Raw genomic sequence first — 11,839 nt, 5'->3', positions numbered from 1 at the left:
AACTTTAGTTTTTTAGTTAGTTACGACGACTACACTAACAACAACAAATAATAATATATATATATATATATATATATATATATAGAAAAATATAGATTTTGGCATCTTGATTGTAGTTTTTCATAAATTCACAGTTTGTAAAATCTGACAAGTTTATCCTAGAAATCCAGAATGTTGTAATTTACAAGTTAGAATTGATTCTTATTATGTATAGGAAATATGTTAACTTCTGTTGAAAAGATAAGAAGACTATCATGTAAAAAAAAAAAACATGATGGGTTGTAATTAAAAAATATTAAATTGGCATTTACTTCTTTTAAAACTTAATTTGACCCTAGTTTTCCAAAATTGATATATGAAATTGTTTCAAGTGTTCATTAAATCACATTTGATGGGTATTTTTTATATATAGAAATATGTTCTTTAAAAAACAAAAAAACTGTAGGAATGAAGAAAGTTTTGGTACCATTATTTCAGTTTATGCAATTAGATAGGAATTTGAAAGAATGTTTTTGATGGCAAAGGTGTAACATTGTATGTGTATAAATAATATTTAACCTGAATTACTTAAAGATCTACATATATTTATGGATCTTAATTGTAAGTGTGCATCTGTACTTTCATTACAGTGACATATTTTTAGTATTTTACTTTTTGAAATGTACATGGATGATTCATATCATATACAATTAGTAAAACCATAGAAAACTATAAAACAAACTATATTTATAATTTGAAATAAAACAAAACCTAATAATATTTTTCTCCTATCAATTATCTTGACAAGTCTTTTATAAGTGAAAAATTTACAAAAATGGTGATAAAATATAGAATTGTTCGTCAAATAGTTTACAGAGATGATGATAAAAATTTACATGTAGAACTGTTTCTGGCTGGCAATTATTATGCTTGTTGGATATCTTATAGACATGATCAAAATATATTTGTTTCTGGCTCAACAGTATTCATCATGTACATTATAACTTTTTTATTTATGTATTATGATACATAAGTACAAGATATCGATGTTATTTTCCAGATGTGAAATGTGTATTCATGTATTAACTATGTAATTAGTAACAAGTAGTAAGTATACAATAATTACCAAAGTCAGTCATTTTTTCTGCTGTGCTGTCCATTTCAGTAGCTGGCTTTTTTGCTGATATTCCTGAGTATAATTATGTTTTTGATGCTGTTTAGTTGAATATGTTAGTTTTACATTAAGCATTTTTTCTGCTTCTAACTGTGATTGTAGTATTAAATCTAATCAAAAGGATATATAAGTGTTTTGGAATTTGTAAAAAGATTCCTGACAAAGTCACAAATACATTAGATATATAAGTGTTTTGGAATTTGTAAAAAAGATTCCCGACAAAGTCGCAAATACATTAATCATGACTTTTTAAGTGCAACATTGTTTAGCAGTGCTACTTTAGTGCAGGCTTTTTTCATACTGTATTGAAAAACTTTTTTTTTCTGATTTTAAAATATTTGTGCTTGTTGAAGCTTTTTTAGCCAATAAAATTTTTATATTTATATAGTGTCATTTTGATTTGTATCTTGTCAGATGAAAATGTGTCAAATTACATAAGAATGTATTTTCAAAAGAAAAAAGTTTTCTTCCTGGGTGCTGCTGAAAAGAAAATTTTACTACAAAGTATTTTCTAGCCTTGCAGGTTATCAACAAACAATTTTTGGTATACCAACAATATATTTTTTCACATGAACAACAAACATGTCAAGATTGTTAGTTGTAGTTAACATAACATGATTAATCTTCCATGATACTTGCACGTATACAGATATGGTTAAACTATCAATACAGACAACTCTGACACGGAATACATATTTTCTCATATCATTATTAAAAATGAAGAGACAGGTGAGGATAAATAAAACTAAACTATTGTAATATATCCATGGGTGATGATGAAAATTCAATTACAATTTACTGCAGTTCTGCTTTTGAAAAACTGCCAAGTCTTATTAAATACTTTGTTTATAATAAAATTGACTTTTTTGTTGTTTAGAAACTGCACATTTGTTAAATTACTGTAATTACACACACACATTAGAAGTCAGTCATCACACAACAAGAAATCATTTCTTTTATTGTCATGAAGCAACCTATTCAGTAAGAGGAGAATTAGAGAAGTAGTTTACAGATTTTGATAGATGCTGAATTTTTTATTTGTTTATAGATATTTAATTCTACCAACTGAGTTAACTTAAGCTGAAGTCAATCAAATTTGGTATTTTCACCCTGAATGGCACTTACTGTGGCATATGGGCTGATCAGCTAAGTTAGATCTTTAAGGTACAGACAGAGCCATCACTAATTCAGAGGAGGGTAAACAGTCAGCAGCACTTGCAACTTTTCTCAAACAAATAACAGAATTGATTGTAACAGTTATAAGACTCGCACAGCTGCAAATGTTGGGCTCGAACTTTGGACTTCACAATCTGTCGTGTGACATACTAACTACTAGACAACACCTTCCTTATCATAAAAAATGCAAAAAAAAAAAATCAAACCATAATAGCATTAAGGTGCTTTATCAATATTTAAAGTATCTTAAAAACTACTGCAAAATATATATCCATTATTTAGCCCTCTTAGTGCTGACAAACGTAATTGTTATCCTTTTCCTATTTTGGAAACCTGTTAAAAATCTGAAACATTTTATTTTGTGTTATAATAAGACATCACAACTGAATATGTAAATGCTTTCCAAACTTACTTAAAAGTTCATAATGCAAAATATGAGAACAAACATACTAGATAAATCCCTTTTATTTTAATCTGTTTTTTATAAACTGTAAAACCTGGTGCATTGGCTCTCTGCCAGAAGCACCATCTTTACAAAGTAGTTTTAATATAATCATGTTCCCTTCTTTTTTTAGTTGAAGATCACAATTTAGCAAATATGATCCAGGAACATCTAAACCACCAACCCTTGGTCGTTTTGTGGATATTTCACCCTCCTTACCTGAAGAATCTGTAGCTTCAGATGAAGTGCTCTCCATTTTTTGTTTCTTGGCTGCTTGTTGACTTAAGAAGTTACTTTCTTCTTCCCTTTTGCTGTCACTAGTGTTTTCCAGGGCTACTGAATTCACATCAGATGAAGACTGAAATGAGTGTTTGTCTTTAGTAAACAGCTGATCTTCAGGGATGTCATAAGAAGTCTCTTCCTTTTCCATGTGAGTCTTACAGCCATTTAGGTCTTTGGAAAAAAGATTCTTAGAATCTTCTACTGTGTAAGAATCATTGTCTTTCTCACATATCTTTTTTGTATATTCTTCTGTTTTACTTTTGGTTTTGATTTCACCAGAATCTTGATTATTTCCTGCAGTTAGGAGGGATGAAGAGCCTAAGGTTTCCTGTTTGCTATGCTCTGAAATGGGAGCATTTGTAATGTGTTGGATTTTTTCTTCTTTAGAATTTGCAAGTTTCTGCTTATGAATCAGTTTCCTTTTCTTTCTTCGCTGATGTGACCATGTGTTTTCATTTGCATGAAGTGAAATATGTACAGAGTGCTTCCCTTCATGTGTCACTTGATACGTTATCTGAATTTATACATAAAAAGAAAAAATATTTGAGGATAACTTCATTATTTACAATTACCGATTTAACTATATACATATATATGTACATACAGCTACAAAGACTGTAAATTTTAAAAAATCCTACAAGAAAAATCCATAAAAAACATTCTGATGCAGTTGCTCTTAAAAGTATTTATCATTACCATGCACTTGTATGCATAATAAAACTTGATTTTATTTAACTCTACTATGCCTAGATGCATCAATTCAACAAACCTGTTGAGTGAAGTTTGTACAAGTTATATAGCATCTGTAAATATCTTGTTTTCATATATTATGTTTGTATAGATTTGCTGCTTTTAAAATACAAAAAGGTGTCATTGTGATATGCTTTTTTTTAAAGCAATTAAAAATAAAGATTTTAATTACTGGCTTTAATGTCTTCCTACATTCTTGTAAAACTTTCCTATAAATTTTTATTTTGTAAAATTATAAATCTTATCTTTGCATTCAAAAAACTTAATTTGTTTATCAAAACTCATAAAATAAAAACTTTTTTATCACACTAAACTTATAAGCAAACCAACTTTTCTTTTAAATTGTTAATAAGAAGGTTTCATTTAATATCTACATATACAAGTGCAAATATCTCTCTCTTTCTCTCTCTGTGGGTTTATTTCTTATGCATGGCCACATCTTTAAAGCTTCAAATTCGGACAGATACAACTGTGTGGGAAGTAACATGGGCTATGTGGTCAAAGTGACCAATATACAAATTTTTGACAAACAAGACGACCATTTGGTCTCAAATTGAAATAGTCAGAATTTTTGGTAATGCGTGATCAAGAGGGCTATTATTTATGTTTCTTCTCCATGTGAGGACTTCTCCTAATCATTCTATCCATGATCAATTATGTGTTAAAATGATTTTAAAACTTTGTGGAGCCTTCATTTGTGCTCTTTTCCTCCCTCTCTCTTTCTTCTACACATACATGCCTACTCTCTAACACCCCTTAACTGAAAAAGGCTGGTGCTTTCTTTTGTGTACTCGAAGAATCAGGTATATGATGACTTTACAAAATTTTGGTATTGGCAAGTTTTCATTTACATTATGTTGCAACGAGAAGAGAATAAATCAATTCTTCATTAAATGGAATGATAATAAAGTCAGAATATGTTGCAAATGACACTCGACCACAAAGCAATTCAGGACACTAAAAGGTAGGAAGTTTTGTTTTGAAAACTTGAAATGTCTTGCAAAGCACATGCAAGAAGCAGGAGCAATGTATCCAGATTTGCTCTGATTAAAATAGCTTTAGCAATTTTTTATTTTTTTTGCACACTGTTATTTTCATTAATTTTAATCAAAATATTTAGTCAGGTAAAAAAATCATCTTGTTTTTTCTGCAAAAAATCATGATTAATATGGTTGATTTAATAAAAAAACTCAGGATATTTAAATCCATTTTCCTCCAAGCAACTCATTTTATATTCATTTATATATTTTTTATATTTAAGTGATTTTCTTTGCCCATTCAATCAATGACTTAAGGTCTAACACAGTGGGCTTGTCCACAAGACAAAACTAGGTATGGTTGAATGCAAAATGATTTAATTAATCCTACCTCATCTTGTTCCACAAAAAAACATTTATTTTCCTATCATACAGCAATATTATAATTCAAATGAAGTATAAAATGATAAAGGAAGCATTTCACAAGGTTTAAAAAAAATCTGAACTATAATTGAGGTGGAACTTGTTCACAAACATCTTTTCTTCTAGCAACATATCAACAAGCTAAGCTTTTATCACATTGTTCTGATCTCTACATGAATCTCTGCTGAAATGGAAGCCATATTAACTTATACAGTTGGAAAAAATAGAAAAATATCTTTCATTGTGTGTTTAGATCGCTAGACTACAACCTCTTAAAGTTGAGATATAGGTAATTATATCCAACCATGACAACAAAGGTTGAGAATCAGTGACTAGCTACAATCAATAAAACTACACTTGTATTCAATTGTTAAGGTCAAGTTAGCAATACTGTGTTTCAAACTGTTATGACTTTCCTTCTGAAAGTACAGTATCATAAAAAAATTCAAGAAATTCACAAACAGTAATGATTTTCTCTGTAGAATGCTGAAATTTAGAAATTAGAATATGGACATAAGAACAAAAAATCTTTTTATTTCATTTTTGATTGCAATATATTAATGAAAGAAAAGTTATTTTATGATCTCTTATTATACTTCTGCACAAATATACTCAATAAATAAATATTATCTGGATTTATACGCGATAGATATTTCTTCAATGAAACTACAATAAAGAATGCTTTTCTCCAGTGTTTATGATACATAATTCAAAATAAAACTGATAAAGATCAACACAAACAGAATTTCCAACACCAACTAGTGAGCACTGATTGTAATACACTATAACATGCACATAAATTCAAGCAAATAATTATAAATATGGCAAGAAAAAGTTTTCCTGCATTAACTCTGGCAAATACTCTTTGAAACACAAAGGACACACGAGTTATCTCAGGCAAATCATAGAAGGGGTCAAAGCAGTAGACTATAAAGTATTTAAGTAAGATTTCTCTGCTTCCAGGTGCCAGAAAAACAATTAAGTTTTTTGAAAACATTTTTATAGTAAATCAATTCAAATTTCAAGTTTATTTAGTAAGGAACAAATAGTTATAAAATAAAAATGATTTTATAATATATAATGAAATAATAAATGTAAACATTATTTTTACTTGTTGTTATAATTCATATTTTCATTAAGAAACATTTTCTTCTCAATTTTAACATGAGGCTATTAAATAAATCATACCACAATGGTACAAAAATTCTTTTATGTACTATTCCCAAGCTAGTAGGCATGAGAAACATTCTAGCCCAACTGTTTTTTTTTTTGCTATATTGACTTCATTACTACACACTGCAAATATCTATGTGTATATTCATTGCAATTACTTTTTGCACTGTATTACAAGATTTAAAATAATATGATTTATTTCAGCACATGTGATGCAGATATATAAAATCTATGGGCAAGTTAACCAGTCTGCATATATGACAGACTGATATTCCTGAAGTATTGTAAATAATAAGGTTTATTATACAATATATGGGTCACACAGTGGACAAACGTTCAAAAAGTTTTCCCCCTTCTGAGTTGTACATAGGCTATAGAGTTCCAAGTGAATGGTCTCAGTCATTTTGCCCAAACACAGCTGTTTCACCTTGTATAAATACAACTTTGCATTTAAATAACTATTGTAATCCATCAAAATATAATCATGTAAAAATTATTATGAATATGAAACTAAATAATTGGACATTTTAATTCACAAGTCAGTAACTGAGTGACCTATATGTTTGTATTTTTTATTCAAGCTTACAATGGATTAGCCTATTGTTGATAAACAGGCTACCAATCTTACAAACATGTCAATAACAGTAATTACTTAACAATTTAAAAAAAAGGGTAATATTTTTGTAAACTTTAATAATGCAAAAAAAGAACCACACTAGCCTCGGGCTATCCCAAACTCAAAATTTGGTAATTCCAGGATTTGAACAAGTGGATATTTTTTACATATCTGTATCATAAAAAATATTTTTATTTAATATGGTAAAATTATTTTACCTTTAGTTCTTCCATCAAACCTTTTATCTTGCTTAGAATTTCAGAAAGACTGTACTCTGTTTCTTTTAATTCATTTGGAATAATATAGATCAGTGGTGGCTTTGGCTTCTCATGCTTCATGGTAGGAGCCTACATCAAGTGTAAGAAGATGTTACTCATCAGATGACAGAAAATTTGTACATATATATGTATATATGATATAAAGGGTACCAATCAAAAGCTTTAAATACCAATAACAAATTTACAGGACTTTTTGATGAAATTTTTTGATGTTGATGCAGCACCTTCTAATAGGAGATTTACAACTAGGGGCAAGGTAGAGGAATTCACCAACTGGTCAAAGTAACATGCACAATCTCAATAATCTAACCTCACATGACCAAAAAAATGTTAAGCCTACACTCCTACCCAAAATATTGTTGAATCTAGCTGTCATTTTTATTCTAGGGATATATATGTATGTTGCTTTACCTATTTAAACTTTATAGGGTAAAAATTAATTTTCAGTGATGCTAATTAATCCACAAACATTCAGTTATTAGAAATTAACAGCAGAGAGCTATTACTAATCATATTTTAAGCAACTATGTTCCAAATATATTTTTTATGATATATATACAAAGATATGTTTATATAGAGATTAAAAAACAAACTTCATATAAACTTATGGAACTGCAAAACAGCTAAAAGGAGAACAATGTCATTCAGTATAAACTTACACTTCCATACTAATTCTAAATCGTATATTTACTTACTGCAAGCTTTCAAATTTAATCATGAAGAAGATAAAATGCCTAAGCTTGCAACAAATAAATATGTAATATGGCATTAGCCTGGAAATATAATTTTGCCATTTACTGATTTTAAAAGTTAAAAATTTATGCTTAGCTAGAAATAAATGTACTCCTATTCTGTTAGGCAATCCAAGAAATAAGTTTCATGCTAACTGTATGATTCAGAAGATACAAGTAACATTAAATGTTTAATCTATAATGGTGTCAAACTATTATAAAAACTTATTACTTTTTAAAACTCTGTACATGTTTTTATATTGTATACTAAAAAATATGAAGTGTTATAGCTTTATAGTAAAATACACAAAGATTTTCTTTGATAGCATTTAATTGTTAATAATGAAACAGAATAGTCTGATAGATTAAAATTCTTTTAGTATGTACATTAAAATTACCTTCTTAATGTCAACCCCTTTCATAAATGTCCATGCAACTCCCCATCTCATGGTTCTACCTTGGCAGAATTCTGTGGTTGTAAACTGTTCAACCTTAGAAACATAAAAAAAAGAACAACGTTAGTCAATATTCATATACATTTTTAAACATCTGTGAAATCAGGTTTGAAAAAGTTGGGGAATTTTAAGAGCATCCAGAAATTACTTATCTCCAGTTATTCTATTCTCATTTGAGATGGATAGGTTTATATTAAATAATGTGTTATTCTAAAGTGAAGAATAACTGACCTCCTAATGGAGAAAAAATTTTGACTATAATTCTGATTTTTACTATGTGTATCTGCATGAAATTGGGAAGCTTTTAGTAAAACGTACAACTCTTTTGTACACAAAAAAATCAATTTATTATAAAAGTACTTGCACTCATGACATGTGTAAACTGATGAACTCAGATTCTGAGTATACAGTTTGCATTACCTCTAAATTCTCCGAAATGTGCATCTACATCTTTTTTCAGTATCCTTGTATATTACATCCGGTATTTACCCTCGTCTACTACAAACCATTGCTAAGTCAGTAATGTAGGGCAAAATGAATAGTTGACAGCTCTGACATAAAATACATTTTACTATGTTGAATGGCACTCTGTAAAAGGTCTTGTCATGTGCACTTTGACCCCATCCATGCACACAGATAATCAAGCATGAATGTTGAACTGTTACAGCAAAGTATAATTTAAATACCAGTTCATCTATTTTCAAAATGCTTGAAACTTTTCAGTTACACTAGTTTCAGAAATATGAAAAAAGCAGTATCAATGACCTCTTCAATCACATTATGGCTTGACCTCTGTAGAGGATTTTTTTCCTTACATCTGATGTTTTACCAGTTAAGTAAGCAGGAAAACTGTGTGTAAACCATGAGGTAATTTGAAGTTGTACTAATAATAATTAAAAAGTGTCTATATCTTGGAATGGGTAAACTACCAACCTTCCTAATGAAAAAAAATCTCTATAATAATATTAAAAGAATTTACACAAAGAAGAAGAATGCACAAACTTGAAGAGTCCAGAAAGTCCCGATATAGAATGGAAAAAAAGTATGAAGTTTTCCAAATATGTAACAGAATAACATTAACAGACCACCATTTATACCAAATAAGACATTGGTCTGAGTTTAAAATTTGTCAAATGTCTTGAAAATAAATTACTCAGAGCATAATAGTACTACATGTGTTGCTCCTTGAAGTTTAAACAAAAGTACTCATAGACATATTAAAAGTAGTTAAGAGAAACAAGGTTTGAGTTAAAAAACTCTTTCCCACATTACACCTCTCAAAGGAAGAAGCAACTGTAGAGCTTTATAAGCCACCTGACTTGTGCTAAATAAAAATATATTATTAACTTGTAAAAATGTATCTAAAACACTATTATAATATTTTAATGTTTTCATATCACAAAGACTTCAATCTTTTACAAATTTATTCAAAATATCATGCATTATGAATAACCATAATCTTAAGTTATGGAACACTGAAGCATATGAATTTTTTTTAGCCATGGCACCACATTGGCAAAAAAAAAAAAAAAGAGAAAGATTTATGAATCTTCCTTAATGCTGAAATGTACATACATACAGAATAAAATTTGGTTGGAGGGTCATCTAGACTTCAAGCAGGGTTCAGAAGAAGTGTCCTTCAAACTGAAACTTATTTCATTTTTTTTCATACCCTAAGATGCATTTTTGAATATGTTTGGAAAGAAATGTGTATATTTCATCTTTTTCCAACTTACACAGTTCCATTTTTCTCTAAACATTTCCATTGAAACTTATTTTAAATAGAACTATTGATGGTTTTAACACTGATTCTGAACATCCACAATGAGACCTGCAATAAGTAATATCCCAGCTGTGGTAAGCAAGAGGGTCAGTGGTAAAAGCCATTCATGTATCCCAGTCAACAATGCATAATATATTCAAAAAGGGATCTCCATCTGGAATAGTGACACAAATTGCTTCCTCAACATATTCATTCAATAGTTACATATCTCAAGCAGCTGGAGAATGAAATGACTATTCATGTCATTCCATATGAGGGCATACCAATTAAGTCACGCCATGTGATGCCTTGGGATTTGTGCTATCTTACTTTTGAAACAGGCATTGTGATACAAGTTTCCATATATACTAAAAGTCTTATGGAAAATATTCAAGGAGGAGAAATGTGCTTTGGGCATGGCAACCTTATGATGGAGCTTCCTGCAATGGAAACTATGCTGCAAAGCTGTTGTCAAGGTACATGGTAATCAGATAGAACAAGATAAAAGATGGTGAAATCAACTGCAATGACATGGTGAGGTTCCAAAATAACCTTAATATAACATACATACTAAACCTCTACATCACACCATTAACCCTATATAGACTGCAGAGCATATTTTATGTCAAATGCATACCTATATATTAGACTTGAAAATTTCAGTTAAAAATAATTATTCTAATTATTTAAAAAATTTGTAATTCAAAAACATTTTAGAATTGACATTCTGTCATTTTGTAACATTTATTTATCATACACCACAAAGAAAAAATTCAAACTTTCATTTCTGAGCAGCACCGAGGACTCTTGCCCACAGACAACACACTTATTGATTTTTTTTTATTAGAATTTTTATGCACATCCAAAATCACAGGATTATATTTTCTAAGAAGTTATCATTCCTGTTTTTCAAATTATTTTCTTTTTTTTCTTCTTCTGGTTTAATTACTTCAGACTATCATTCCAACATTATTATGATCTAAACAACAACTAATGAAGATTAGCTTTGAAATTAGCTATAGGAAAAGTTTATAAGCCATTGAATAGGGCAATTTATAAACTATTTACATCAATGTACAATGAATAAAGTGAAAGAAGAAGAAATTCATTGTTTTGTGGGAAAGTGATTAGACATATGCAGAGAACAACAACAAAAGCTAATGGAAAGTTTAGAACAAGGAACAAACCACAAATCTATGAATTTTTATAGTTCCTTTAGATAGTCTATTTATTCCTTAAACTATTTTTGTACTGAATTAAATTATCTTGAAAGCTTTGGAAACGTTTTTTTATGACAAGACATCATATAAGCTTAGTTAGATTTACCAAGTACAGAAGGTGACAGCAAAATATCCAGGTGAATCAAATTCCTATTTATTGAATATTATTGTCAAGTTTATTGTATTTGAACAATGCACACAAGTATCTTATAATTTACTGAGAACTAACTATATTCATTAGACATAAATTGGTCTCAACCAAGAATTACATTACCCATGAGCTACTATGAGCTACTCGCATGTGTGCCTCGTAAAATATTTTTATTATAATATTATTATTATTTATTTTACCTAATCTAATCTTAACTAACCTAATAGGATCCATATTTATAAATTCTAGT

At 29.1% G+C, this 11,839-nt stretch overlaps 1 protein-coding gene across 2 annotated transcripts in view; it reads right to left on the bottom strand.

Moving 5' to 3' along the window:
* Positions 1-1,628: 1,628 nt before the first annotated feature.
* LOC106457531 (methyltransferase-like protein 16) overlaps positions 1,629-11,839 on the bottom strand; it is a 32,132-nt gene continuing 21,921 nt past the window's right edge. For both annotated transcript variants that reach the window (XM_013916961.2, XM_013916962.2), the window contains exons 6-8: positions 8,400-8,492; positions 7,211-7,339; positions 1,629-3,567 (exon numbers count right to left, since the gene is read on the bottom strand). In XM_013916961.2, the coding sequence (XP_013772415.1) occupies positions 2,794-3,567; positions 7,211-7,339; positions 8,400-8,492 (996 nt within the window). In that variant the 3' untranslated portion in view covers positions 1,629-2,793. The remainder of the gene's footprint in view (positions 3,568-7,210; positions 7,340-8,399; positions 8,493-11,839) is intronic.

This window comes from Limulus polyphemus, unplaced genomic scaffold (genome assembly GCF_000517525.1).
Source record: "Limulus polyphemus unplaced genomic scaffold, Limulus_polyphemus-2.1.2 Scaffold342, whole genome shotgun sequence".
Lineage (NCBI taxonomy): Eukaryota > Metazoa > Arthropoda > Merostomata > Xiphosura > Limulidae > Limulus > Limulus polyphemus.
The sequence above is the reverse complement of the archived record's forward strand: the minus strand, read 5'-3'. Positions and strand labels throughout refer to the sequence as shown.